Here is a 27983-nt window from a genome sequence, read left to right on the forward strand (position 1 = left end):
ACCTTTGCCTTTAACAGATGTGCTTTTTGAGCAGCAAGACTGGTGGTATGCAGTATTACAGTTAGTGTACTTTACAGCATTATTGTGCCTCTGACGAAGTGCAAATTGCAATGTTAATATATAGACAATGTGATTTATGTTTTTCTTCCCAGTCTGACTGGAAGGTGTTCCTGCTTTTGGGTGATAAATCTTTTCCATTTTACATATAATAGACTTCTGTTACAGGTGCTGCTTGCCAATTTTAGGGCTTTAAATATTTTTTAAATACACAGTTTTAAATATTCCAAGACTTTAGAAATTTTGTTAAAGTCTTGGGCAGAACATCAACTTCGAGGACACTTGTAGTAAAATCATGTATTGTCTGTGCATGTGTGTACACACACACAAATCATAGACTATACCTAGTTTTGCTTCATCTCTGAATTCTTTTACTTTCATATATTATTGCACAAGATCTAATCAACACAATACTGCAATTTTGACTAAGGTTAAATATACAGAAGTGCAAACAAAAAATTTCTTGTAAATTCTACAGATGCAAAATGTAAAATATAAACTTTTACAGGTTTTTTCAGGAAAATGAGGCTGACAAAGGACTAAATTAATCTGTATATATTTATATTTTCTATTTTCAGTATGTTACAAACTTATTGGAGTATTTTCTCCTTAAATGGTATGTTCCTTAAAATGTCAAACCACTGCACCTGACATTTATAGTCTACTATAGTATAAATAATAGAAAATCAACAAAATAGTTTATAAGTTAAATATCTTTAAATTACTTTTGCTCCAGGAATCTTTAAACATACATCTCAGTAACAGTATTAAAACTTCCAGAGGTTTTATATTGCTTTATAACAATGACTTTCCATATGATATTTTTTATCTTTTTTATTAGAGCTTTTAACTGAAAACTTTGTAGGAGAAGTTGAATGGCAGCTGCCGCAAAACTTTTGGTTTTCCCACCTGTAGTTCGGTTTGATGTCTACTGACTTAAACCACTTATTTCATATAATTAAAATAAAAGTTATTTTAAAGGAAGAGTGTGATGATAGATGATACAAGGTACTTTTTGCTACAATATCCACCTGTTACTTGTATTTTGTTTTGGGGTAGGAGGCTGTTAGGTGTTTTTTTTACTTGGAAACTACTTTGCAAAAGTGGTAGTTTTTACATGACTTGAAGTAGTCAAAGCAACTTTAATAGAAACTCTGCTGATGACGACTTTGTCCCTTGCATTGTATTTGCATTTAGAAGTTTTTTTATACCAAACTTTTCCTGCTAGAAGAGGGTGAACAATAGATGACCATTAAATGTTCCTGATCATCCATTTGAATGGAAAAGCTGGTATTAATTATAAGGCTGGATTAGCATTCAGATGCATGGTAATCAAGCAATAAATTATCTGATTTACAGCTGATCAGGAAAGACTGAAATTAAAAAGGGTGTATCAGGAGTTACTGTTGAAAAAGAAATCTCAAGACAATAATGAACAAAAGAGATAGGAGAAGTATCTGTGCCTATTCAGGTACTTGGACAAATATAATGAAATGTCCATGTTACATGAGGAAGCTTTTTTGTTTGTTTTGGGGTGGTGGTGTTGGTTTGTTGTTGGTGGTGGTGGTTGGTTGGTTGGTTTTCCCTATGTTAGAGGAGGTCTGTCCAATTCTTTTTCTGTCTAAACTGAGTCCTCCTGTCCTGCCTGTCTCTTTGACACATGTGGTTGAAGGGGTGAAACTGTAAACTGCAATGTGGAAGGCATTGCACTTCTCTCTAGGAATGTGTTCAAGGAAGGAGGAAGCTTGAATAAGGGCTGAACATTAGTCCTCAAGTCTAAGGCAGCTGAACTTGGGCGTCCCATTTTCAGAGGACTGTTGGAGGTGTATTCCATGTTATAGAGTAATCTGTAGCTAAAGAAAAACTTCGTCCAAAAGAGACTTCATAAGTGCAGTGACCCAGCACGTGCAGAGCCAGAGAGCTGCCACCTCAGTTGTACACAGCAAAAGGAACGTGCCAAGGTCAGTGACAAATGGACATCATAGGTGTTTGCTTGTGACAAATGTCTCTGTAAAGCAGACTTCACCAAAGTGAAGCCTAGCACATGTTTGAATGCATGGGAGAAGGAACAGATTGTGTCTGCTCCTTATCCTAATTAGAAATAACTGTACACTGTTCGTCAATGCAAGGGCATTTTCCTTTTTGGTTTTGTATCACTGATTTCCTATGCTTGAACTCTATATAACCTCAGGATTCAACCTTTACTCTGTTTAAACTGCATGAACAACTCAGCCCGCCCTGACTGGTGGCACTTTCAGGCCACATGCCCAATACTGCTGTTCAAAGGCAGGCAGGTACCTAAATCTGCCCTCAAACATAGGACAGGTGCCTCAGAGGTGCCTCAGAAGCACTGTGAGCTGTGTCAGCAGCAGAGCATTAGGAGGACTCGCTTCCTTCTTGACTGGTTACGCAATATAATGCCATTATATATATATAAAATATATAATATATAATATATATAAAATATATATGATTACCATTATAGATATTATATATATAACTCTTAATAGATAATTAATTATATATATAACTTAATTTCCCAAGCTGTCAAGCATACCCAGGAAGGGTCAGAGAAGAGCCACTGCTCATTAGCTGTGCAGGATGTTCATTGTGGGCCCAGGCCAGAGCTGGTGGATCTGATGGCAGCAGAGGCAGAGGAAGTAGACCACAGTGGTCTGCTAGGACAAAGGAGGCTTAAGACTCCAACAGGGAAGGGAGGAAGTAAAAAGAAGCAGTTACGAAAACACTGAGACCTGCTGGTCAAAAAGTATGAAAGATCACTTTTTTCCATGTTCACTTACCCTACTTCATGTTCCTCTCTGTCCTAAAGATAACAGAAAACTGTGATTTGCCCAGTCATGCTGGATCAGGAATAATACCCTTTTTAAGATTATGTGTTTGTAGTCAGTGTAAATTTATCTAGGACAATGCTGCCACCAAAAGGCACACCCAGCTGTTACTTTCTTTGCTTCTGTAAGTTGGTATGTGAGCATGAGCATGTGCTCAGTGAGCATGTGAGCATATGCTCAGTCAGCCACAGTACTACACACAATAAACTGCACTTGTGAGTCAACCTGCCTTGGCACTGAATCAGAGCCCAGGTTGCTCTCTTGCAGTGGGTAATGCATTAGAGGATCTGTCTTACAAGGGACACCTCAGAAAAAGGTTACGCTTGTCAGTGATTTCTGAAGACACTTTGCAGCCACTTACGTATATTATTTAGTCCCACATACAGGCCAAATATCTTCATAAGCTCATCAGTTCTTCCTGATGTAGCTTTCTATTGAGTATGAAGTGGTCAGTACCAGAGTCTTGGGATGTCTTGGCCAAATCTGAAAGGGAACCATGTCTGAAGTAGTGCTCTGCACTTGGTACACAGCAACAGAAGTTGTGAAGCAGTGTTCGGACACTGTTTGCTATGTATACATATAGGAAACAGGGTAAGATGTTCTGGATTGCAGTGGCCATCATAAAAGGATATGTCTTCATCAAGTCCATGTTAGGATGGATATGGCTAAAAATATAAGATTCTTATGTGTATGGGATATTTCTCTTTTGTCTACAGACACAAAGTTTGTATCTTGAACCTCGTTTGTGACTGTGCTCCACTTTTTAAAGGGTAAAGAAGAAAGCATGAGTTTGAGTCAGAAGAGGTGTTTCATCTTACTGGCTTGTGGCTAGCAAGAACCAGCCTCTTGTTCTCTCCACAAGAATCAGAGAAAGTAGAAGCAGATAAAAACCTCCTATTTTGTCACAATGGTTCCTTCTCAGCAGAGAAAACCGTAATACCAACCAACTGGCCACTTCAATAGATGACTTAACCTTCAGGACTTCCTGTCCCAAATTACAATGGAGGATTCTGAGATACCATTTGCACAATGAAAGTCTTGGAAACTGTTTAGTGTTCTGAGAACAACATCTGCCAGAGGAGTTTTTTCCTGTTAGTGACAAATGAACTATCATTTGGGAGGAAAAAAATCAATTCCTTAAGAAAATGCCATGTTTCTGCAACATTGAAATTGCAAAGGGGAAGGGCATGAAGTCAGTACAGTGTTGCTGCCTGTCCCCATGAGTACAGCCTAATGAGTATTTTAATACATTGTCCTAAGTAATTGCTACAGCCTCAGGAGTGTCATATGGGAAAACAAACAAACAAACAAAACAAAACAAAACAACGTGGCCTTGGAAATCCTTGTCAAAGTACAGGCCAAGATAGACCAACCTGGCTTTGGGGGAGTGGAGCACCTCAGCCTCAGGCCCAAAGAAAGGCTGCTGTTACTGAGGAGTTCAGGAGCTGCAGCAGGGGACTTTGCCTGAACAGTTAAATGTTGATTCCCCTCAGAAGCTGACATGCACATCACCTTAGTTCTGGAGCTGATGTGTGAAATCTCCTCAGTGGATGAACTCTAGATACGATGGGCCGATACTGATCTCTGAGAGTCCAGCAGCTTGTAAGGACTGCCTCATTGCAGCAGAGCTTTGGCAGCTTGCCTGTCTTGCCTCCTTCCACTGTCCTGGGGCAGCTATCACCTTTCTAATGGGCGTTAAGTATCACTGCCCAGAGCTATTCAATTGCATTCACTATCATTTATCAACTTCCCTTTCCCTGAAAGGAAATGGAGTGGAGACTCTTTTTTTTCCTTTAAGAATGCTCTTTGAAGACAGAAGTGCCATGTACTTGGGGACCTATTACGCGAATAGGGGAGAAATGTTTCTAAACAGAGATCTCTCTCATACCCAAGGGGATGTTTTCAAACAATCTCGTATTCAGGATGGCAGTTCTCTTACTTCTTCCTCTTTGTTCTGGGATCAAATACTGCTAAGTGAGCTATCAGTCTTGTTGCAAAGTCATTGCTGTTAATGGATTCAACTATTTTGAATAGAAATGCCCTTTAGTGGTCTAGGAAACTGATACAGACCAAGGAGCAATCCACCAGCAGAACATCTTCATTTAAATCCAAAAGTTTCTCAGTTCCCGGGAGGGTTCCACTTAACAAATAATGATCAGAGTATAGATAGTTACTGCAAAGGTTGCAAAGACAAGCAGCAGTTTGGGGAAATGGCAGATAGCATCACTTAATTCTTACCAAACTCTTAGTTATCAACAACACAATTCACATGAAATCATGAAGAAAGACAGAACTTGTACATTAATGCTGCCTCTTTGTGTTATTTCTAATGGGGTGCCCATGTCTTCCCTCCCGCGCAAATGCTTTGGACCCTCAGCTATCATTTTTTTTGAGCTGGGAAACAGGGTCACTGCTGCTCCTCCCAGCAGGAACCCATATCACAGGCCAGAGAAGCACTGCCCAGCTGTCGGCCTCCAGGATGTGGCTGGTCACAAAAGCCAAACCTGTGTGCAAGAGCTGATCGCACCCCACACTGTGAAGTGCCCTCGGAATATTGAAGAACTGCAGTTAGCATGGGATGAGCAGTTACCCCATCGAGTTTTGTTAGATGATTGTCAAGGAGAGTCATCATCCATTCTGAGAAACTTCATTGGTGTGGGAAGGAGTATTTCTATTTTAATCTGCTTTCAAGCAATTCTTACTGAAGCAAATTCTAAAGGCAAAAGCCATGTATTTGAAGGAAAAGGAGACTGCATTGGTTCTGTCAGAAGGCTACATTTTAAAGCTTTTAATGTTTATAACCTTGGTGTTGGAGTTTTAGAACTTAAAAATCCTATGTATGTTGGTGCTGATCCTTAGCTTATAAGTCCTTATGATATATGAGGTAACAGACATCTGTTCTGATTCTGGTTTAGAAGTGGTTAAGAAGTGACCATCAGCAAATAAACAGAAACAATTTCTTCTTTTTTTACAACAGTGTAGTAAACCTAAAGATAATGGATATCTTTTCCTGGGGAAATAAATGCTGAATTTAAAATTAGGAATACTGAATCCCTAATGTGTTTCCTGGGAAAAAAGCACATGCCAGCTTATTTAAAGTTATAGAAGAGTGTAAATATATAAATTGGTAGGTGTGATTAAAATTCTTTATGCAAAAATGTTTTAATTATTTTTCAGCAATATCCATGCTACCTTTTGTGTAAAATAATGATTTATTTTATTTCAGAGCTCTACATCCACCATGTTGCCCTGTGGACCAGCTTTGTCCTTCGTTCGGTGTCTGGTGAGGAAGAAGAATGTCAGTGGTGAAAGTCCTGAGGACGCCAAGTTGTGCCGCTGTTTATCGACGATGGACCTTATAGCCCTGGGAGTAGGAAGTACCCTTGGTGCTGGTGTTTATGTCCTTGCTGGAGAAGTAGCCAAATCTGATTCTGGACCTAGCATCGTTGCTTCTTTCCTCATTGCTGCGCTGGCATCTGTGATGGCAGGTCTCTGCTATGCTGAGTTCGGTGCTCGTGTTCCCAAGACTGGTTCTGCGTATTTGTATACTTACGTAACTGTCGGAGAACTGTGGGCTTTTATCACTGGTTGGAATCTCATTTTGTCCTATGTTATAGGTAAGATTAAGAACAAACACAGGTCTCAAGGGTTTCTGAGACAGCAGAAATATGATACAGTTTTGGGTCTGTCTTTTCTCTCTCTCTACTTAGCTACTATTGCTTTTTACTCCTGCTGGGATCAAATAACCAAGGTAATTTGTTTAGCTTATTTCCTCCTAAGCATCACCATTGTAAACAGATTTTTTGCAAGGTGCTTTTGCAAAAGTCTGTCTTTAGCATCATGGACTGAAGAACTTGTATGAAGATTCTGTCATTCCAGTGATGATGCATAAGAATAAACAGGATTTCTTTGCTATCTTTGGTCAGCAAGAATAATTTCATAATATCAATACACTTTTTTTTTTCTGAATGTACGCAGCAAGGACATTTACAGGTAACCCCATCACTATAGTATCTCACTTCAAGAAAGTTACGAAGTTTAAGTACTAACTTGTTACTATAACCTCATGCTAATTAAATGTGTCCTGTCATGTAATCCCATAAAATGCAAAGCTGACCAGACAGGAATAAAATCAATGCTTATATGGCAGATATTCAAATAACTGTTTCAATGCTATAGCAGAGGCAACATTTTTTGATTCAAAACTATTTTCTTCCAGAGGTACGTGTTCCAAGCATCCATTGTGTTTTGTATAAGCATATCTAGCTGTATATGTATAACTAACTACAGGACTGTTGCCCAAATTACTACAAAATCCCTATGCCCAAGTATTGGATTAAGTGTATTTCATTACAGGAGAGCAGTAAAAACAAGGTTATATTTAGCCATTGCCACACAAACACTTTACTGAAGTGTATTAGTCTTAAGTACTGCTGACAGCAATATACATCTTCCTACTGATTTTTTTGTTTTACTTCCAGGTGCACAAACTTCTCTTCCTCTTCTTTCTTAAACTGCTTTCTGACATTGCTTTATATTGTTTGACATACATCATATTGTATCTTTAGAAATAAGTGTCTTCTAGAATAGCATGAAATATAAATGATGCAGAAATAATTTCTGCAATATTTGGGGAATGAGGTACAAATGTGAATATTTTAGTTGTAGAAAGTATGTAGAAAAATTCAGTAGGTTTAAAATCCCTTTGCAAAAGCCCCACCATATTAACACAAGCTCTGTTTTTTAAATTGCAAGTAGCTACATGCTTAGTTTTATATCTTTTACAGTAGAAGGAACTGTATCCTTGTATGTATGCAAAATCCTGAATGTGCATGTATCTTATGAAGGTACATCAAGTGTAGCAAGAGCCTGGAGTGGCACCTTTGATGAACTTCTTGGAAAACAGATTGGTCATTTCTTCAGAACCTACTTCAAAATGAATTACCCCGGGCTAGCAGAGTATCCTGACTTCTTTGCTGTACTCCTTATATTGCTTTTATCAGGTAAGACACATATACGGCTTCATTTATAATGGTTGTGATGTCAGAGTGTTTCTTATAGACAAAAATGCTAAATTGTAGGTTTTGTTTTATGAGAAACAACCTTTATAATATCTGAGACATTTAGATGTGCATGTGTGTATTGACACAATGACTCTGGGAATTCAATTTATATAATCTAATTTTCATGTGTACTCTCTTTTTTTTTTTTTTTTTTAAGATGAGACATGAAATAATCACTTCTCAGTAACAGATTGGTGATAACAGAAAAATTATAACATGTCCTGTGTTTTTTTTATTGCTTTATTGCTGGTGAATGCTTCCAGAGGGACCTTGAGTTCTGTGTTTTGGTAATGTGATGTGCTCTCCTTCAGTCACATATTGTGTATGTAGTGGGCATTTGTAAGGGATTTTTCCCCTTTCAATTGTTAACTTTTTCAGTATAAAATAACTCTCTCCATTTTGAGTCTTCAAAAGAGTTCTCTAGCCTGGAACTTGTTTGAGCTAAAGGGCACTCCAAGGTACTGGCGTGGCCCAACAAACTGGTTTGAAGCCTGAGTAAACCTTTCATCACTACCCCACTTGGTCATGTTTCTTTTACATCCTTACTCATGTATCATGTTTTTAAATCGCAAAAATTGACACCAGCTTTTTGAGGGATTGGAAAGCGAAAAATACTGCACGTTATTTGCATGTTTGCATTCAACAATTGCTTTCCACAAGGGAACATTTCTTAGTGCCACTAGGAGAGAAAGAAGCAGTCAGTATGTTTTAAAGCGTATAGTTTGTTTTCAGCCAGGGCTAGAAGTATATCAGTATTCAGTAGAAGCCTGACCCATATCTCAAATATTTGTTGTGTTCACCTCTCTTCAGATCAAACAAAAGCAGGGGCTTTTCTTCTCTGGAAAGTGAAACTGATAAATTATACGGGTATAACCTTCTGTAGGAGATGATGTTTTACAGAAAACATTATGTACTAAGCACAAGGGAAAGTCCACAGAAATCTGGTTTTGTGTTTTTGCTTTGTTTTGGTTTTGCTACAGAAAGGACTTTTAAAAGTGTATATACGATGTTTCATACTGCATTAGGCTGATTGAGACACTGCGTTTTTCAGAGAAACTAAGCCAAAGAAAGCATACACTTATTTCCAATAAAAATGCCCTTTCAAGAAAAAATGCCCAGCTTATATAACTTCTGTGCTATGAGAAGATACCAAATGTCTCATTAGCAGAACTGGACATTTTTGGGGCATTATCCTGAGAGGCTTAAAATTTTCATACTTAATCTCTAAATAATGAGGGAAAGCATGTATGTGATATTAGTGGAAACACTTTGAGTGCAAAGAACCTGTGGAGGCTTTCCCATTGTATTTAATTTTTCCTGATCTGCTCACTGCCTGCTCTTCCATTAAACTATTAGTACACTTACAGTTGTTGCAAATCCAAAGACACAGTAGTATCCCGATGCAATAACTTTCCGATTGTTTAAATGCACTGCTCTGCAACCTAAGGCATGTGTATGTTGTGGCAGACTTTTTAGAATCTCTATGAATCAGTGTTTATGAACAGGAGGTGTGCATTTCTTTCAGAGGTTTTATTAATGCGATAGGAAATGGGACACTTACTCTGTGGTGAATATGCCCTGAAAGGCTTGGAGTGAACAGATCACATTATCAGTCTAATAATTTTTATTATTATATTAATCTAATGAGTAATTATTCTGGACAGAATAGATTCTACCGATCTGTTTTTATTAAGCACAGAATTCTTATGCTCCATCACATAAAATGGAGGTATGAATTGGAATCTCAGAAAAGCAGTAAGTAACAACTGGTTAAAATACTTTTAAATGCTTAAAGAATATGGTTAAAGAAGCTTTCTGTTTTATGGTTTCAATCACCGTGCTGTCAAAGACTCTAGTGAATTTGTGCTACTGCATTTTGAAAGTATAAAAGCTAGTGCTATTTTTTTAGTATTATTCACAGCATTTGCATATGTATCTTCTTTAAAATTCCATTTTATTAGTTTAAGGGACCATTCACACCTATAAAATATTTTTGCTCTCTAGGTCTTTTATCCTTTGGAGTAAAGGAATCTGCATGGGTGAATAAAGTTTTCACTGCTGTTAACATCTTGGTCCTAATCTTCGTTGTGATTTCTGGTTTTGTGAAAGGAGATCCTTACAACTGGAAAATAAGTGAAGAATATCTCATAAACCTTACTACAGTAACAAAGTAATTACTTTTAAAAAAAAAAAATATTTACTTGCTCATCTTCCAAGCAGTTTTCTGTTATACTTGCTTTTGTGGTATTGTAAGTAATGTATCAACTAATACCTTTCCTGTTGGGACAATAAAATATTATTCCCTTAAAAATAGTTTTCTATTATTTGTTTGTAGTTTCCTTTAAAAAATCATCCTATTTCAATACTTTTGTCTGGAGCGATTTGAGAGGTTACTGGCTTCTCGCCCTTAAGTCATGTATTGTATGAACTGCAGTATGTGAGTATGATAGCAAGAGTTGACTACACCATTAGTGTTTTAATATGTGTTGCTGCCAACTGCAAAGTGAGTAAGATGATAGTTCCTTGATTCAGGTATTCTTCCATGTACTCTTATTTTTGTCTTTCTTAGGAGCACAGACATAAAAATGTCTTCTCATGCACTTTTGTAAAGCAGAACTCTGTCTTGACAAAGAGTATTTTAACATATTTTTCCCGAATGGTAGGAGGGGAGGATGCATGTGTTTGTCCTAGCAATAACAACAACAACAAAAGTTATTTTTCTGCTGTGTTTTTGTTCTTTATAGGAATTTCTCATCCTATGAGAATGTGACAAGTTTATATGGGAGTGGAGGATTTATGCCATATGGTTTCACAGGAACACTGGCTGGTGCTGCAACATGTTTTTATGCATTTGTAGGATTTGACTGCATTGCAACAACTGGTATAGTACTTACATGTGTGTGTACATATAGAAGTATTTATGTATCACATGCTTTTTTGTTAGAAAACCCCACAAAAGCAACATAACGATCTGTCTACTGTTAGTCCTTTGCTTTCTCTGAAACCTCCTTCAGTCCATGTAGAATGACTCTGAGTTCAGGAAGGAGATTTTACTTATTATGTTCCTGTTCTAGAGAAATTTAATGGTTGCTTTCTAAGTCTGGGAGGTGTTGAGTATATGTTTTTTTTCTGTCCAAATCATGTTAATCACCTGCTCACTTTTACAATTCTCTGAGATGAGGTATCTCTCCTAAAAGCTGGCATATATATTGCTGATAGGGAATGAGTTCATTTAACTTAGAAATTGTAGGTAAATAACTAGAAATGGTGGGCTTCGAGTATTATAGATATAGAATGTATTTTATGTCCTTTAGTTTACCTCTCTTTTTAATGTTATTTCTGGCAAGACAATACTGAGTTTTGTTCTGTGTCACTGAACTGTTTATATACAGATTTTTAAAACTTCTGTTACAGATGTGATTTCTATGGCTTAGATGAACAAATGATTTATCTTTGATGTTATCTTTTAAAGCTGAAGGTGGAAATTATTAAGAATTTTTGGTGGGGTGGTTTTTTTTCCTTTTTTCAGGAGAAGAAGTCAAGAATCCTCAGAAAGCCATACCCATAGGAATTGTGGTGTCCCTGCTTGTCTGCTTCCTGGCCTACTTTGGGGTTTCAGCTGCACTGACACTTATGATGCCATACTATCTACTAGACGAGAAAAGTCCTCTGCCAGTAGCATTTGAATATGTTGGATGGGGTCCTGCAAAATATGTTGTAGCTGTGGGATCCCTCTGTGCATTGTCCACAAGGTAAAGACTTTGAAATACAAATTTTATTGGGAAAAGCTGATAGATAATATATGACATTTAATGCTCATGTGTTAATTTTGAATGCTCAGTTCATGCAAAGGATTAGCAATAAGTATTACAAGCAAGTTTTAGACTTGAGCAGGTTTTGACTGCAGTAGGTGCATTAATTTAAGATCCTTTTTTTAAACCACACTGTTATTGAACTCTGCCTCTTTGGCTTATCACCTTGAAGGGTTTTTTTTATTAAAATATGTATTTTCAGACATATGACCTGCAAGTTACCTTAATAAATGATAAAGTAAACCTCACCCATTCTGGCCTTCCTTGTTGTCCACTCCCAATGGCTCAACAGCATTATGGGCTCTGTGTATTTGCAGGCAAAACTGAAGAGATGAATAACTATCTCCACTCCTCATCTTCTTTGCCTGTCTCTGTTTTCTTCCAGTAGTCAGTCTTCTGACATGATATCTTCCCATGGTTTCTGTGTGGGTACTTGAGATGTAGATTACAGCTGTGAAAATGTGATAATTTATTCCCCTTTGTGAAACTGTGGATGTAACTATAACTTAACATGTTATTTTGATTAAAAAGATCAGGGAGGGCATGAGATAAATTAGTATGTGTTCATATATGTTATACCCCAATTGTAATGTGGTATAAACACTTCCATAGAATAGAACATGTTGCTTGACACTTGAATTTCGGGATAGGAAAATGCTGATGCCGGTTTTCTACCTGAGCTTATGTAGGTGAGAAGTCATTTACATGAACTTCAGTGGAAAAAACACCAGCTGCCTCTTCACAAAGGAAAACAGCACACCTGGTTAAGCCCTAATGCAAACAGTACCCTGAGATAACTCTGTAAGCATTAGTTTGAAGACTGACTGTGAACTATGACGTAAAGGAAAGGAATATTTTAATGTAGGATCGGACAGAAAAAGAAAAGAGTTCCGGAATGACATTAAAGGACTTGTAGGGCTGACTGGAGAATGTCATAGTTAGACAGTTCATCCTGGGCTTTTAGTTATTTTCTGTCTAGCTGTCATGATCCCCTCAGTTTGGAGCATTTTAATGAATTTTTCCTCTATATTGATAAATAGTGGAAGGGATACGTAAGCAGAAACTAGATTAAAGAAATTAATACTGGAAAACAAAATGAACTGGGATGGTAGAATGCTTTTTCAGAAATTTGAACTGTTGGTCTCTTTTTCCTGTGTATTGTAAAGAATTATATTTACTTATGTGGAGAGGTTAATCCTCAGTCTCTTGACTGATGTCACTTTAGAACAGAACAAAGAAAGTTGTCTTTCATAGTCCTCAGTTTACAGGTGCAATTATGAAAAATGTTGGGATCATCGCTTTTAGTGCACAGTTACCTCTTATTATGTTACGTTGTGAACTTGTTACCTCAGGGTAAAGGTGTTTCTTAATGTTTCTGTTATTTATGTGTACTTAAAGAGGGGTAGGATAAATAAATTTTACAAAGCCACAACAGCAAAAAAATTGGCAGTGGGTTTTAACAGTATCCTTATTTGAAAAATCAATTGTCACCCTGTTTTAGAAAAGGCATTCATACATCAAAATCAGTTCACGTGCAATGAAACTTATCTCATGTGTGTCATGTTTGTCATGTGTGTCACATGTCTCACGAGCATTACTGAAGGTACTTAGCATCTGTGGTACGTAAAAACTATGCCTTCTGTAAGGGATATAGTCAATTCCCTAAAGTAAGAAAGGCAACCATTCACCTGGCTAAAAAACTAGTGTGCTTGCTGCAGAGGTTATACTGGCTATGATTTTGCCCTTCATCCTTTCAGTGGTTTTGGTTTTCTTAAATACAATATTTTGCTTTGAGGGAAAGAAACCACCTGATTTAAGAAGTGTGTTTAAAAAGAGCTTTGAGTTATCAACATCTTAAAAGCTTTTTGTGTTCTGCTAATAACAAGTCTAAATTAATTAGCTTCTTCAAAAAAATAAACAATCTTAATGAAGCTTGGCTAGAAGTGCTTTAATTAAAAAAAAATAATGTGCCAGGTATAACTGTACGGTGCTTACTTTGGATTACTGTTAATCAGCCGCCTCACATGGAAATGTAGCGTGTAAGAGATGCTGCTATTGCTTATTGGGTTGCTGCTGCTGTCTGATTGACTTTCTCCAGGAATACTAAAGCTTAATTGCATAGTTAGTGTGACCTGGAACATGTTCCTGGTCCACTAATACCCAAGAGCTACAGTGAAGGCATGAATTATTTTGCTAATTCTCTCTAATGAATTCCATTATCTAAATTAAAAAAAAAAAAAAAAAAAAAGCTATCGACTTTACAAGGAAACAGAAATTTCAGTTTGTGTCTGATCTGTAGTATCTTGGGCTCTGGGGCTTTCTGGTTTTGTCTTACAATCATAATTTTTGTTTCTATACATGCCATTAATTAACATTGTTTATCTTGTCCATGATAGAACTCTGCATGAACTGTGTTTGCCATGTTGCATGTGTTTGCTTTTTACTCAGTCTTCTTGGATCCATTTTCCCAATGCCGCGTGTAATCTATGCTATGGCGAAGGATGGCTTGCTTTTCAAATGTCTAGCTCAAATCAGTTCCAAAACGAAGACCCCACTAGTTGCTACTCTATCGTCTGGTGCAGTAGCAGGTGAGACTAAGAGTTGATCCTTGTGAAGAAAGGTGCACTGCTAAACACGTTGCATATATCGTAATAGACCACTGTTGTGCAGCTTTGATTTGCTTTGGACCGAAATGATCAAATCTGATTGTTACCAGGTAAAGTAGGCTACCAGTACAACTTTACCACAGATTTTGTATTTGTTGGTTAATCTCAAGTACTACAAAGCACAGGTTCAAAATAAACAACAATCCAAACCCAAGAATATGTGTCAAACAAACAAAAAAAGCAGCAACACGGAGCCTAAACCAAAACTAAACCTAAACCCATTAACTCTTCCAAGCTTTCTTTTTGTATAGTTGGGTTTACCAGTAAAGCATTGTGCTCTTGATAACTTGTATTTGAACTATACATTTTTCTGTTCTAGTCTTCTCGGCTCTATGTTCCCTTTGCCCCGAATTCTGTTTGCCATGGCACGCGATGGTTTACTCTTTAGTTTTCTTGCCCAAGTGAGTAAGAGGCAGGCACCAGTTTCTGCCACCTTGACAGCAGGGGTCATCTCTGGTAAGCTCTCAAAGCCCGTGTTACTTAAAACTGAGATTTAAACACTCTATGCACGTGCATGGTACTTTATATTTTTTAAAAGGGCTGCTTGTTAACTTCCCTTGCATGTACAGTGGGAATAAAATTACGGAGTAATCAAAGGGTGTAAGAACTCCAGATCATGCCAATCATGGTGGTAGTGATGTCCTTAATGTCACAGAATTCAAAATGATTTGATTTTTTTTTTTTTAATTTATATTGGCCTCTTGTATTGTGAATAAGCTTGTTACTTAATCTGGGTCCCTTAGGCTGATGCTCTACTTACAGGGTTTCCTTGTCTGTCTCTATGTCACACCTGTAAAGGGGGGAAATAACTGTCACTTTTATTGTGAGACATGAGAAAAGAATCTACATTTGCAGCAGGATCAACTTCTGTGCAAAATACAAAGATTTTAAAAGTTTGTTCTAAAGAAAATTATTTTGGTTTTGTGTGGACTTACCCAATTGTGGTTAAGGGGTATGTGCGTGTGTGTTGGGGGGTTATGTGTGTATGCACATATGCGTGTGCAATTATATGTATGCACATACATGCCTACGTATATTTTAGCAAAACAGCATTTTGGGAGCTGTTGCCAACTCTTAATGTTTCACAAAGATAAATTTTTAACATAAAATTGTTCCTTTTTTGTCCATACTTCGTGCTGAGGTACATGTAGCTGTGCCCAAATTTCGTTGTCATTGAGTGGGATGTCTGTTTCCAGGAAAACCAAAAGCTCTAGAAATATTTAACTGAAAGGCAAATAAATAAGTCTTAAATGTAATTCAAATGTGACAAATATGCCTTATGACACCTGGAAGCCCTGACTAAAACTGATATCAAATAAAATGTTCAGAACTGACAGTAAAGTATTATTCTTAATAGTCAGGATCATCCTCAGATACCACCAGACTGGAACTGCTCACAATAATGTGAGAAGACACAGTCATTATCCGGACAGTTCCCACATGAAGCATTATTACCAGTTTCCTTTTCTTTGGTCAGAGTACAAATAAATTGCTTAGAATCACTTTTATTGTTTTGATTTTGTATTATTTTCATTTATGATATTGACTTACTCCCCTATGATAATTTGGAAGTGCAATTATTTCGGACAAAATTATCATCTTTATCTGAAATCACAGTAATGATGAGGAGAAAGAAAACCATTTTACTCAGCTGGTAAACTGAGTGATATAGCTATGCAGCAACCGTCACTTTTACTGCTTGTAGACAGTTTGGGGAATTTGGTGTGTCAACAACTCACCTGAATACAGCTTTATTTACGGCTGGAGAAGGAGTAATTTCTTCTTGTATTTAAAAAAAAAAAAAAAAAAATGCATATTTGGCAACTTGTGGTCATAAAAAGTTTTGCCAGAGCAGTTATGGATGTGTGCAATGGCTTATATTATCTGACTTTTCTATTAGTTCGTAGCATGGACAGTTTCATAGCTTTAGGAAATGTTGAAGAGAGTAGATGTTTAGCCCATTAATTAAAGTTATCAGGCCAAGCCTGCAGCTGAGGCAATTGTCATGTTATTACTGTGACTTACCTTCTCACATGTGATAATCACTATTCCAAAACTCTGCACATGGCAAAATGTTTTGGTATCAGTCCAAGGTTTCATCACCATAAACTGATCTATCAACACCATTGTTTCTTGGCTTAGAATTAAGAGAGGTGGAAAAGCAATACTGTGTCTTTTTTTCTCTTAGTCAAAAACTTACAGGCATTTTTCAGTTTGGTTTTAATACAAAAAATATTCTGGGCTACAAAGTAGCCTTTCAAAGCTAGGATTGAAAATGAAATACAGCTACTGTATGTGAGGATATAATTGGTTCTGTTCTTTCTCAGCTTTGCTTGCCTGTGCTCTTTTGAGCATGCAAAGCAGTGAGGTATTCAGAAATATATGCTGTAAATGACTCATTTTATTTAGGAACACCCACTGTCATTAAACAGGATGGTCTTCCTTCCTTCATTGGAAGACAAGACTCAAAGGTGAAATAAAACTTCTGTAACACAGCAGTATTGTTTTCAGAAAATCACATTTTGGTTTCTCCTTCAGGGTCAAAAACCAGGGGAATGTGTGGTTTTGTGCTTATACACCTGTCTACAAATATATTAACAAACATGTAACATACATATTATATATAAGTATTTCTGAATGTAGAAAAAATTGTCTGTGCATATACGTACAGTGTATAAAGGCTACATTTAATAGTTTCTTTTAATGTTGAGATTACTGGTGATTCAAAATGTAAGCATTTTTAGATTCTATATACATCTCAATAATGTTAATAAAATATAAGTATTTTAAGAGATTCTCTGACCACATATATTTCAAATGAATTAACAGTAGCCTTTCATTTAGTGATGGCTTGTGCTAAATTCTTCATGAATTATGTGTGGCTGTGTGCAAGCAGCATAGACGAAAAGAGACATTCCAGAATCTCCACAAGAATGTGGCATTAGCTTTTAGAAATACAAAAACTGCTATGATTGCTCTCAGTATCATAGAAGTTTCTGCCTCTGATTTCAGTGATCTTAAGAATATTTAATCTTGTGAAATTTTGCTGGCCTTTCCTGAAGGCCACTTGAACTTAACTTTTTAATTTTTTTAGTAAGATAATAAATTTTTTAAAATCCTACAAAACTATTTTTTTCATGACAACTCCTGAAAGTCCTGTTCACATAGAACTCTTTCTCAGATCAGTGGAAATTTTACGTACTGGCGACTTACTGGATCAGACTGTTGTTCCCCAGTTTTGCAGTGGGAGCCATCCTCTCAGCTTTGCTGAGATTCTGTTGGAGGATCTGAACCTTATCTATAAAAATGTATTTTCAATGTGGCCCAAATTCAACAAGCCACGTGTACAAATACTAATGGCCAAATAAGTCCAATATTTATTGATTGATTAAGCAGCATGGCTGTACGGCTCATTAGTGCATATCTGTATGAATGAGATTCCCAGTCATAGGGAATTAGGTTTGACAGTGTTGGCGATGACTTCAAAAATGTGTTTTCGATGATTACCGTGATTGCCCTCATACTATTGTCAGTAAAACAATGTAAAGTTACACTGTGGACAGATTTTAAAATCTTAGCACTTAATATGTCAGCCTCATACAAATTTTGCATTTTCTTTTCTTTTTTAGCTATAATGGCATTTCTGTTTGACTTAAAGGCTTTAGTGGACATGATGTCTATTGGTACACTTCTCGCTTATTCACTTGTGGCAGCCTGTGTCCTCATTCTCAGGTGAGTGTCATGGTTTAACCCCAGCCAGCAACTAGAACCACAGCAAACCCTCACCCACTGCCCCCCTCCCCAAGTGGGATGGGGAAGAGAATTGAAAGGGAAGAGAAGAACTCGTCAGTTGAGATAAGAAAAGTTTAGTAAGACTAATAATAAATATAACTATAAAAAGTAATAACGCAATTGGTCATGAAGTCCAGTTGCGCTGAACAGCCAGTCCTGGAAGGGGAAGTACCCCTGGTCCTGAAGAGCCAGTCCCAGCAAAAGAGCAAAAAGGCAAAAGGCAATTGGCCAAAAGGCAAAAAAAACCCCAAACCAGCAAAATGGCAGACTAATGAGTTGCAAAACCCAAACTCTCGAATGGAACAGAAGTAATGAGCTGGAAAAATGAATGCCAGCTATATATGGAGCATGATGCTAATGACAGGGAATATTTCATTGGCCAACCTGGATGTCAGTCTGGGTGTTCTCCTGTTATTCTCCCCCCAGCTGCTATTTGCACCTGAAGCTGGAAAGGTCCTTGGTATCCTTGGCAACAGCCAAAATACCCATGAGTTCTTACATTCTTTTCATACCAACTCAAAAACACATCTAGCTACCAAAAGCCAAACAAACATTGACTCTATCCCAGGGAAAAAGCAGTGTTATCACATTAGTCTCACACTAAATCCAAACCAAAAGACCATGCTAGCTACAAAAAGAAAACATTGTAACTGCATGAAGAAAATTAACTCAATTTTAGCTAAACCAGAATGGTGAGTCAAAAACATCCTTTGTATTCTATTTTGGTTTATTTTGCATTGGTCAGTATATAATCAGAAGTGACATTTACAGTGTATTTTCTTGCTACATAGCTAAATGTTTTAAAAATAGCTGTACACATATAAGCAATTACTAAGAAGCAGTGATCCATCAAAGAAAACACTGATACATTGTCATACCAGTATAGCCGTTAGTCAAGTCAAAGCCTCATGTGAAATCTAGACACCTTTTATGTTCCAGAAGATGTACTGGTCCAAGCATTAGTCCCAAAGGTATTAGAAGCAAGCTTGTGTCCAAAACTCGGTGAATGATATTTTGATATAAACATAATCTATGTTGTACATCTGGCCTGTTACATAGTAGAGATGTATGTGAAAGATGTAAGTGTTCTAGGGAGGTCACAGGATGAACTAGTTCACATAATTGCTTTGTATTAGCATGGTTAGAAATGTAAGACCAAACAAGAGTTTCAATGTGTGGTAGCCCTAGAAGAGAGTGCAAATATTATCTCTCAATGAGATTATAAATACTTGTCAGTAAAACTCTGGTATCTGTTCTGTTTTTATAGCTACTGAATAATATTGATATATTGGTAGCCAGAGCTCACATTATTAGGTATTACTCTTTTTAACTTAAAAGTTACTTAAGGCTAAGTAATTAACTTTGAAAAGTGTAACAGCTTAAATTCAGCTCCAATTCCATTTGCCATAATTTACACTTCAAAAGAGAAGATTATTTTATCCCATAGTAACTTAGTTAACATATGAATTTAAAAAATAGACTTAAATTCTAATGAAGCAGATGCAAAATGTCAGTTTATGCCAGTGAGGAGGTCTCTTACAGTATGGGAAGCAAGTCAGAATGAACTTGCCACTGCTGAAAAGCTCCCCTACCCTTTCCCTGCCATTGACCACCAGATACAGTCCCCTTTTTTTATACAAGACTGGTCATTTATCTGACCCACTGGTGCAGTAACAGCTTAAAAAGCTGCCCCAAAAATCCCTAAACTCAGCAAAACAGTGAGTTGCATTGTTTGTTTATATGTATAGTGACTCACAATATATGATGTTGCAGTGTGGTTATAAATTGGGAAATTCTAAATCTCTACTGCAAAGAACTTAGTATTTAAATACTTTCCTAGAGTCATATTGCTTCAAATCCCAAAGTAACCTTTACTTTTTTATTATGCTGGGTTTTTTATGCATAGGTACCAACCCAATTTAACCTACGAGCAACCAAAATATTCTCCAGAAAAAGCAGCTTTGGCTGCATCTGAAAGGGAATCTGCAGTAAGTCAGTCACAGATAAATATGATACAAGAGAATCACTTCAGTCTTCAGGCCCTGATTAATCCATCCAGTTTCCCTACAGAGCAGACTGCAACTACTGTTAACTTTTTAGTGAGTCTATTAGGTAAGTATCAGCTGTCCAAACTGATATAATGTATTAACATAAATAATGGAATTTTAGCAAAGACAAAATTAAAAATCCTGTGATAAGCTGCCTTCTTTCACTCATAATTAATGTATCATTCTGCAGAATGCTTTTATACGTCTTGATGGATCTAACTTGTAGTCTACTATATTTTCTTGTAATTAACCATTTTCATGATAACATTTCATACTGAAGACTTGCTATCATTCTTCTTAAAAAGTCACTTCCTCTTCAATGCAGAGATTAAGTGACCTCCCCATCTTTTTTTTTTTTTTTCACACAGCTTTCTTGGTTTGTTGCTTGAGTGTCCTCACTACATATGGGATTCATTTCATTGCTAACTTGGAGCCCTGGAGCATCGGCCTTCTTGCTGTGTTGGTGGCATCCTTCATAGTTACTCTTCTCCTCATCCAAAGGCAGCCTCAAAACCAGCAGAAAGTGGCCTTTATGGTGAATAACTTTATGTTATTATCTAATGAAAGGTTTGGAAGGATTTGGACGGATTTGGACAAGTGGGAGTGGGGCAGAGGGAGAGAGAGATGGTCCTTTTTCAGGCGTTCTTTCGTTATTGCACTGCCACTGTTGCAGGGTTTTTGGTGAAAGGAAGCGTAGCAGACGCTCACAGCTGCATCATTGGCATGTGAATTCCAGTTCAGGTCTTCTCAGGACTCAAGAAAGGGTTTCATTGCCCACAGACTGAATGTGTGACATGCGTTAGGAGCATGGCTGCAGAAAATGGCTGTACCACTGATGGTGTGGGCAGCTGCTATTACAACTAGTGGATCTGGCAACGTAGATCTAGGTATTCTTTTAGTCACATCCACAAAGTACACATTGCTGACACCCATGTAATTTTAAACCTCAATTTAAGCACTTAGAAACCAGAAAATCATTCAGAAATGGATTCGTGTGGAGTCACTTGTCAGTGTTGTGTGCAGTGGTTTGGATCACAGTACAGCTTGGACCTCACAGAGTATAAAAAGACTTTCATTTTGAGCTTTCACTTATGTTTTAAGATCATTTGTTTAATAGAGTATTTAATGGCAATAATGGAGGTAATACTGTTGAAGGTCAAGGAATCTGGTGGAACTGCAGGGGCAGTTCATAAACAAGTGATATATAAAAATATACAAATAATATTTTTCAGCTGTAGATTCAGGAATTCATTAGTATATGTTAAGCACAAACTGGAAAGATTCTGTGCACAGCCTTAGATAATGTATTTTAAAAATCATTTGTGTTAAAAGTTTAAGATACATAGAAAACAGTGGTTAAACCCAGTGACAAAGAAAATTCCACTGTATTTCAAGAAGAAAATTTTCCTATTGTTGTTAGCGAATAAATGTGTCGCCTCTAGTTTGTTGTATAACTCAAGTGTGACATGCAAGAAATTACATTTAATGCTACAGACAAATATTTCCTTTTAGGTTCCACTATTGCCATTTTTGCCATCATTAAGTATTCTGGTAAATATTTACTTGATGGTGCAATTAAGTGGAGACACCTGGATCAGATTCAGCTTCTGGATGGGACTTGGTAGGTACTTCTGTTCATTTCAATCACCTCTTATGTTAGGACTGAATCTCAGAACATTTCTTATCGTGCTTTAAATATCTGAATAAATGTCTGTGTTTTAATAAGTCAGCTGGTATTTCTGATCAAAACAAGAGTATGCCTCAGAAGGGGTATATATATGCAGCCAAAACTGTAAATACAGTTTGCGGTAATCGGAAGAATCGAAGTTATAGGACTAATTCGACTAAGCCACATTTTTTTCCTAATAAATATAGCTACAATTTTGCAGAGACTGCTTTGTAGCAGTGTTCTTCCCAGTACATCGCTCATTCTCCTTTAAGATATAGAAAATCGCATTAATTCCATCCAGACATAAATCAGAGATAGTAGTTTCCATGACCTGTTAGAGCATTCATTTACACAGCAGTGATGCACCGTAATCTAGTGCCTGCACTTTCCATAAAAACAGGAAGACCTGAAGCACGACCTTTAATTCAGATACCTGAAGAAGAAACTTTTTTGGGAAAATATGTTCAGCCAGAGAGTAATATCTAGCTACTTTTCAATGCACTGCATGCCTGAAAACCCTATTAACTCTTCTTTCCTTTCACAAGGCTTCCTCATTTACTTTGCTTATGGCATCAGACACAGTCTTGAAGGTCATCATAGTGATGGAGATGATGATTCTTGTTCAGAAAATAGTGGGTTGCAAGAAAAGGACCCTGTGGAAGAAGTGGATGAACCTGAAAATGCAAATGAAAGTGATCAGTTTCTTGCACGTGAGAGGACAAGTGAATGTTAGTCTATACAAGCATGCAAGTCTTTTAAACCTTAAATTGACATTTTACTTGCAGACTGAAATTTCAAAAGCTTTCTGCCTATTGCAAGTGTTTACTACAAGGCCTGGCTGATGTTTTGGACAAGCTGCTAATCCATCTTCATCATTGCAGACCTGACAGCATGGAGATTAATACTTAAATTAAAAAACAAATGAGGAGTACCTTTTGGCAAGCAAAAATTTTGGGTGCATTGTTTGAACTGTCATCCAAAATCACTGCCAGTCACAGAATATGAAGAATTTTACAACAGCCTGCAAAAATTTCTGAACATTTGACACTGCGTTGTGAACACAAGTGCCTTTTTTACCTTCTCCTTACCTCTGTTGCAAGTTTTGGTCACAATCTAATAGCTCTCTTTTTTCTACAGAAGTAACTCTCACAGGAGTTAAATTGCAGATAGGCCTGGAAAGTATTTGCAAAACAAATGGTAATTGTACAGATCTGATACTTTGCAAAAAGTAGAGCATCGTGCATTTATATAAAAAGAAATAATTGCTTACCCTTACCAATCTGCAGTCATGGAGAACTCAAACAGTGAAGATACTTCAAAGGCTCTTAGTTCCTCTAAATAGTATTCAAGATTTCTGCTTATGTGAATTCCTTTCCTTTTAGAGATACCGTGTGTGTAAAATAATACTTCCAAGAAGAGCTATGCTGTTTTCTGCAAAAGCATCTGGGAAATAATAACAGAATCACAGAATGGTTGGGGTTGGAAGGGACCTCTGGAGATCATCTAGTCCAACTCGCCTGCTGAAGCAGGTTCACCTATAGCAGATCGCACAGGAATGTGTCCAGGCGGGTTTTGAATGTTTTCAGAGAAGGAGACTCCAACTAATCTGTAGGTCGCAGTATTGACAGGGACATTCGTATACGAAGGGCCAGGATTTTAAAAATAACTTCCCTAAAGTAAGAACTGTCTTGGACTTTGTCATGGAGAGTTGCAATCTGTTGCCAGTACTAATTACTGGTATTAATCTCTGCTGGTAGGTATCATATAAAAACTTTAAATCCTGTGAGAGCTGAGCACAGTGAAAGCTATGTCGCTATGTTAGTTGACAGCGAAAAGCACCTTAAAATGACTAGAATTTCACCAAAAAAAAAAAAAAAGAGACTAGTTAAGCTGCTTCTGTCTCCTGTTCTTTTTCACAGCAATAAATACATGCTTTTTAATCTTAAAATGACTTCCACTGTTGTAAGAGAGAAGTGTGCCTAAATGTTGAAGGGCAGGAGAAGTGCTTCTCAACAGAGAACCCTGCAATGGGCTGATACTCCACCGTGGAGCAGTTCTGAGGTTTCCAGCCTGATCCTTTCTTCCCGGTTTGAACTGGGAGGAGAGGGTCCTGCAGTGCCAGCCGCAGCGGGAGGACAGGCGTGTGCTGGTGCACCAGTGTCCTCTACTGGCTACTCAGAATTAGGAGAAGCTATCTGAAAATCTGAGGCATGAAATAGGTGTAGCACCTACCTCTTAACGGAAGTTCAAGCCTATACAGCCTCTAAATGCAACTGCATTTAGGGACCGTTGTTCTAATGATTGGTGGTCCTTAGAAATGGATGAGACAGAGGATGAGGAAAAACTATACTGTAGGTGGCAATAGGATACCATTTTTTAATATATCTGAATCCATCCAAAATTGTTCATGTTATAGCCACTTTTTTCCACAATTCATCATTGTTTTACAAATGCCATTAAAGAAAGACTCAAATCTCATATTAGACTAATACAAGTAGATGCTATACTAAGTAAATATTTGGTCGATAGGAATGGATAGGAATTCTCAGGGCAGTTGCTAGACCTACTGATAATTTTCAATACCTCTGTCCAGTGAATGTCCATGTCGGTTGGATCTCCTATTTTAATTGTACTTCTCCACTGAAGCCCATTTTTATGCCAATAATGAAAAAAAGAACTACATGTTCTTGTTTGAAATACTAGAAATTTAAGACTTTCCAGGCTTTTGAAAGGAATACAATATAGTAACTCTTAGATATGTCAAAACAAAGGTTTTACGTGTAAGTAACCAGAAAACTGAGTAAATGAATGTATGTTATGTTGTTTTTAATCCCACATGGATTTCAAATGGAGAAGCTAATGCTTTTCCTGATCAGCTGCAACTCTGTCAACAGCATGGCTTCTTCAGTGGTTATACTTTCAGAGGACATTCTTAATCTGTCTTGCCCAGTACTCTTAAATCCTCAGCTGCAAAAAATGCCATTGCTGTGGGAGCAAGTCAGCAGTGCTCAGACAAAGCTTTTGCATCACATCTTTACAAGCCTACAGTGAAACACAGCTCTGTTAAAAGTCCTTACACATCTTGGTGTGTGGGAAGCAGTGACATTTTTTTCTATGGTTGCTGATGCTGCAGAGCAGGCGAGCCAGGCCCCCACGACGCGAAGTCCTGCTATTCTGTGATGTGCAAGGAAGATGCCATTCCCTCCCAAGGCCATCATATAAAATGTATGTGTGCACACCTGTCTATGTGTTTGCATCTTTCTGACATTACCATATAGTGCTTTTGATGTACTGATTGAGATAATTTCTATACTTGCACTGGAATTTTCCTTTGAAGGGATACTGTCAATATACTAAGTTTCTGACTAAAGCAGGTGCTAGCTAAGGCTTCTGGGGATAGAGGAAATAAATATTCCAGCTTATTTACCTAATGGATGTGTCAGCACTTTGTGTATTGACAGTTTCCCCTTTTATTTGTATTAATATTTCTCCCCTTTGTTATAGAAATCAATTATATAAAAAGAAAAGAATGTGCCTGTACAAGTGTTGCTAAGGGAGATGGGAGCAGCCGCAGCACAGGGAACTATCCACTTAACTAATGAGATATAAAATGTAATTAAATGAAAGTCATTGGGTATTCTTGGTTGTTTCAAATGTGCAAAGCTTATTTATATGTGTGTATAGTTAAAGTCATTATTAGTCAGTGGCTGAGGAAGAACACCACAAGCCAGAAGTAAGACATTTGTGGTAATTTGGGTGTGTATTTTTATATGCAGTCTTAAAATTCCAGGTGCTTTAGTGGGACTTTGCAGGAGCAGGCCACTTGAAGGACAGCCACGCTAGTCGTTACCTGCGTGCCATGTATGGAACAAATCCTGGTTTTGTTCTGGGTTTGCTGTGTGTCTGTATTTGCCAAGGGAGCAGCTGAAAGCACAAGTCCAGTGGAATTAAATTGTTGTTATTTTTTAACATAGTTGTTGATATTGTAAATTGTTCTGTGCAAATAATAATGGTATGTGTCAATACAAAATATCTTTTATTGGAGATAGCTTATTGGTTTTTTTCTTCCTTTGTGGAGAAAAATCCCCCAAAACATGTATTCTTGTCATTACATTCTGGACGTGCCTTTAGATAGAGGAATTATGCGTACCTAGTTGGATTTTAAGAAAGTAAACCGAAGCATATTTAAGGGAGAACAAATAAATCTTTTTGTTCTGAGGGATAAGAGATAACATTTCTGTATAATTTATGTTAACTAAAGTGATCTTCTTGTGGTATTCCAGTCCTAATTCTGCAACAGGAAATTTTATGAGGCATCTTAGATTTCATTGTCTGCTGGACAAAACTGTTCTGTTAACAATAGTATGTTTTTACCTGTACAAGTGCTGGTTAGATTTCTGAAATGTCATATTATGTGTATGTTACAATGTGTTAAAGCTATTTATATTACCTGATGTTAGAGAATTTTCACTAGTAAATGGCAAAAGTAGTGATATATGTTTACTTATGTACTTACTTTAGAATCTAACTCTGCCACCCAGAAATTTCAAATGATACAATTAATTTAGAGGCATAGACTTGGTAAAGTTTAAATATATATTCTGTATTTTATTAGATGTTAAATGTACAAGTCTAGCCATGTTTCCTCAAAAATTTTTAAGAAACAAAAGGCACACTGTTTCCGTTGATTTTTTGGATAAGTCCCAATATCAGGTGTGCCATAGGCATCCTGAGATACTGAGAGCTGAACAGCCTGGGTGAAACCAGTGACAGTGCAGGCTGTCTGTGTGGGACTGTGCAATTGTTTTAATCAGGTGTGATGCCTTTGACATGGAGATGCATTTTGTAAAGTAGGAATTAAATTCACTTGATGGCTGGCATGTGTTACTTCATTTCATAAAAAAAAGAAAAAGAAAATAAAAGCACCTTATAATGCTCTTGGGCCCTAATTCTTCCTAGAGTTCCCAGGAATTTTATAGAAATTGCAGTACGCTCATTGAAAGCGCTGGGATTATTCAGTGTTAGGCAAATACATATTTTACAGAAAGAGCAGTTGGTATTTCACATAGTGTAGGATCTTTGTATTTGATTGAACTTTTAGTATTCAGTTGTATTTGTGCTTTTAGTTTTGTTTTTTTTTTTCCTGCTATATGTTTTGAGGACCTCTGCATTTTTAATAGTTGGACATTTCCAAACCTGAATATAATGCCTTTACCATCTCCTGATCTGTTTTCCATTTAATTTTAGAAATCAAGCTCCTTAACATTAGCTAAGTCAAAGGATTTCTGTGCATAGACATGCATTACAAAGAACTGTGTATATATATATAATTATTTTTATTGTCCATTGGACAAATTCTTTTGTCTTTGTATGTTTTTATTGAGCCTTGTGCTGGGTAAACTCCAGCTTCACCAGCAGAAGTTTAGCTGGAATCGGGACAAAGGATAAAACGATCTGAATGTTCAGGATGGCTTTTTTCTATTGTGTAACCAGAAAATAAAGCATGGAAGACATGTTACAAATCTTTAAAAAGAGTTATGTGTGCATCATTTTAAGAAACATTATTGTTCATATCCATTTTAACTTTTCCTTTTGTTCATATGTACATTGTAGTGATTATTTCTGTATTATATGCTGCTGAGCATTTAAAATGTAGATAGGTAAACTATGTTGCAATTTAAACCACAAATTTGTATTTCCTTGAACTGCTCTACCAAAATGAAAAGTCTTGAATTTTTATGAATGTAAAAAATGCTTATATTTAAGAATATGGTGCTTTTTTCACTTTTACAATAGAATTGTAAGCAGCGATATTTTTAGTTACATTAGTTCCAGATTCTGATGGAAATTACATTGCTCTTCATTTACTGTAAAATGTACTTTACAGGATAACAATTGTGCATTTGTTCTGTATTTTTAAATAAAGCCGAATCTCACTTTTATGTACTTCATACAACAGCTATAACTTTAAACACCACTATAGTTTTAGTAAACACTAAAATACTGTAATGGCTTAATAACCATTAG

At 36.9% G+C, this 27983-nt stretch overlaps 1 protein-coding gene across 7 annotated transcripts in view; it reads left to right on the forward strand.

The window, feature by feature from the left end:
* Positions 1-27912, forward strand: part of SLC7A2 (solute carrier family 7 member 2) — a 58928-nt gene extending 31016 nt beyond the window's left edge. For 4 of the 7 annotated variants that reach the window (XM_065837014.2, XM_071807549.1, XM_071807546.1 and 1 more), the window contains 11 exons: positions 6133-6523; positions 7754-7909; positions 9974-10139; positions 10714-10850; positions 11499-11721; positions 14230-14369; positions 18077-18179; positions 20146-20351; positions 20656-20822; positions 21800-21908; positions 22502-27912. In XM_065837014.2, coding sequence (XP_065693086.2) covers positions 6148-6523; positions 7754-7909; positions 9974-10139; positions 10714-10850; positions 11499-11721; positions 14230-14369; positions 18077-18179; positions 20146-20351; positions 20656-20822; positions 21800-21908; positions 22502-22689 — 1971 coding nt within the window. In that variant the 5' untranslated portion in view covers positions 6133-6147 and the 3' untranslated portion in view covers positions 22690-27912. Of the gene's footprint in view, positions 1-1737; positions 2019-5837; positions 6034-6132; positions 6524-7753; positions 7910-9973; positions 10140-10713; positions 10851-11498; positions 11722-14229; positions 14370-14766; positions 14904-18076; positions 18180-20145; positions 20352-20655; positions 20823-21799; positions 21909-22501 lie in introns of those variants that run through there. The other 3 variants (XM_065837015.2, XM_071807550.1, XM_071807547.1) reach the window with 3 other exon arrangements.
* The last annotated feature ends 71 nt before the right edge of the window (positions 27913-27983 follow it).

This window comes from Patagioenas fasciata, chromosome 4, assembly GCF_037038585.1.
Source record: "Patagioenas fasciata isolate bPatFas1 chromosome 4, bPatFas1.hap1, whole genome shotgun sequence".
Lineage (NCBI taxonomy): Eukaryota > Metazoa > Chordata > Aves > Columbiformes > Columbidae > Patagioenas > Patagioenas fasciata.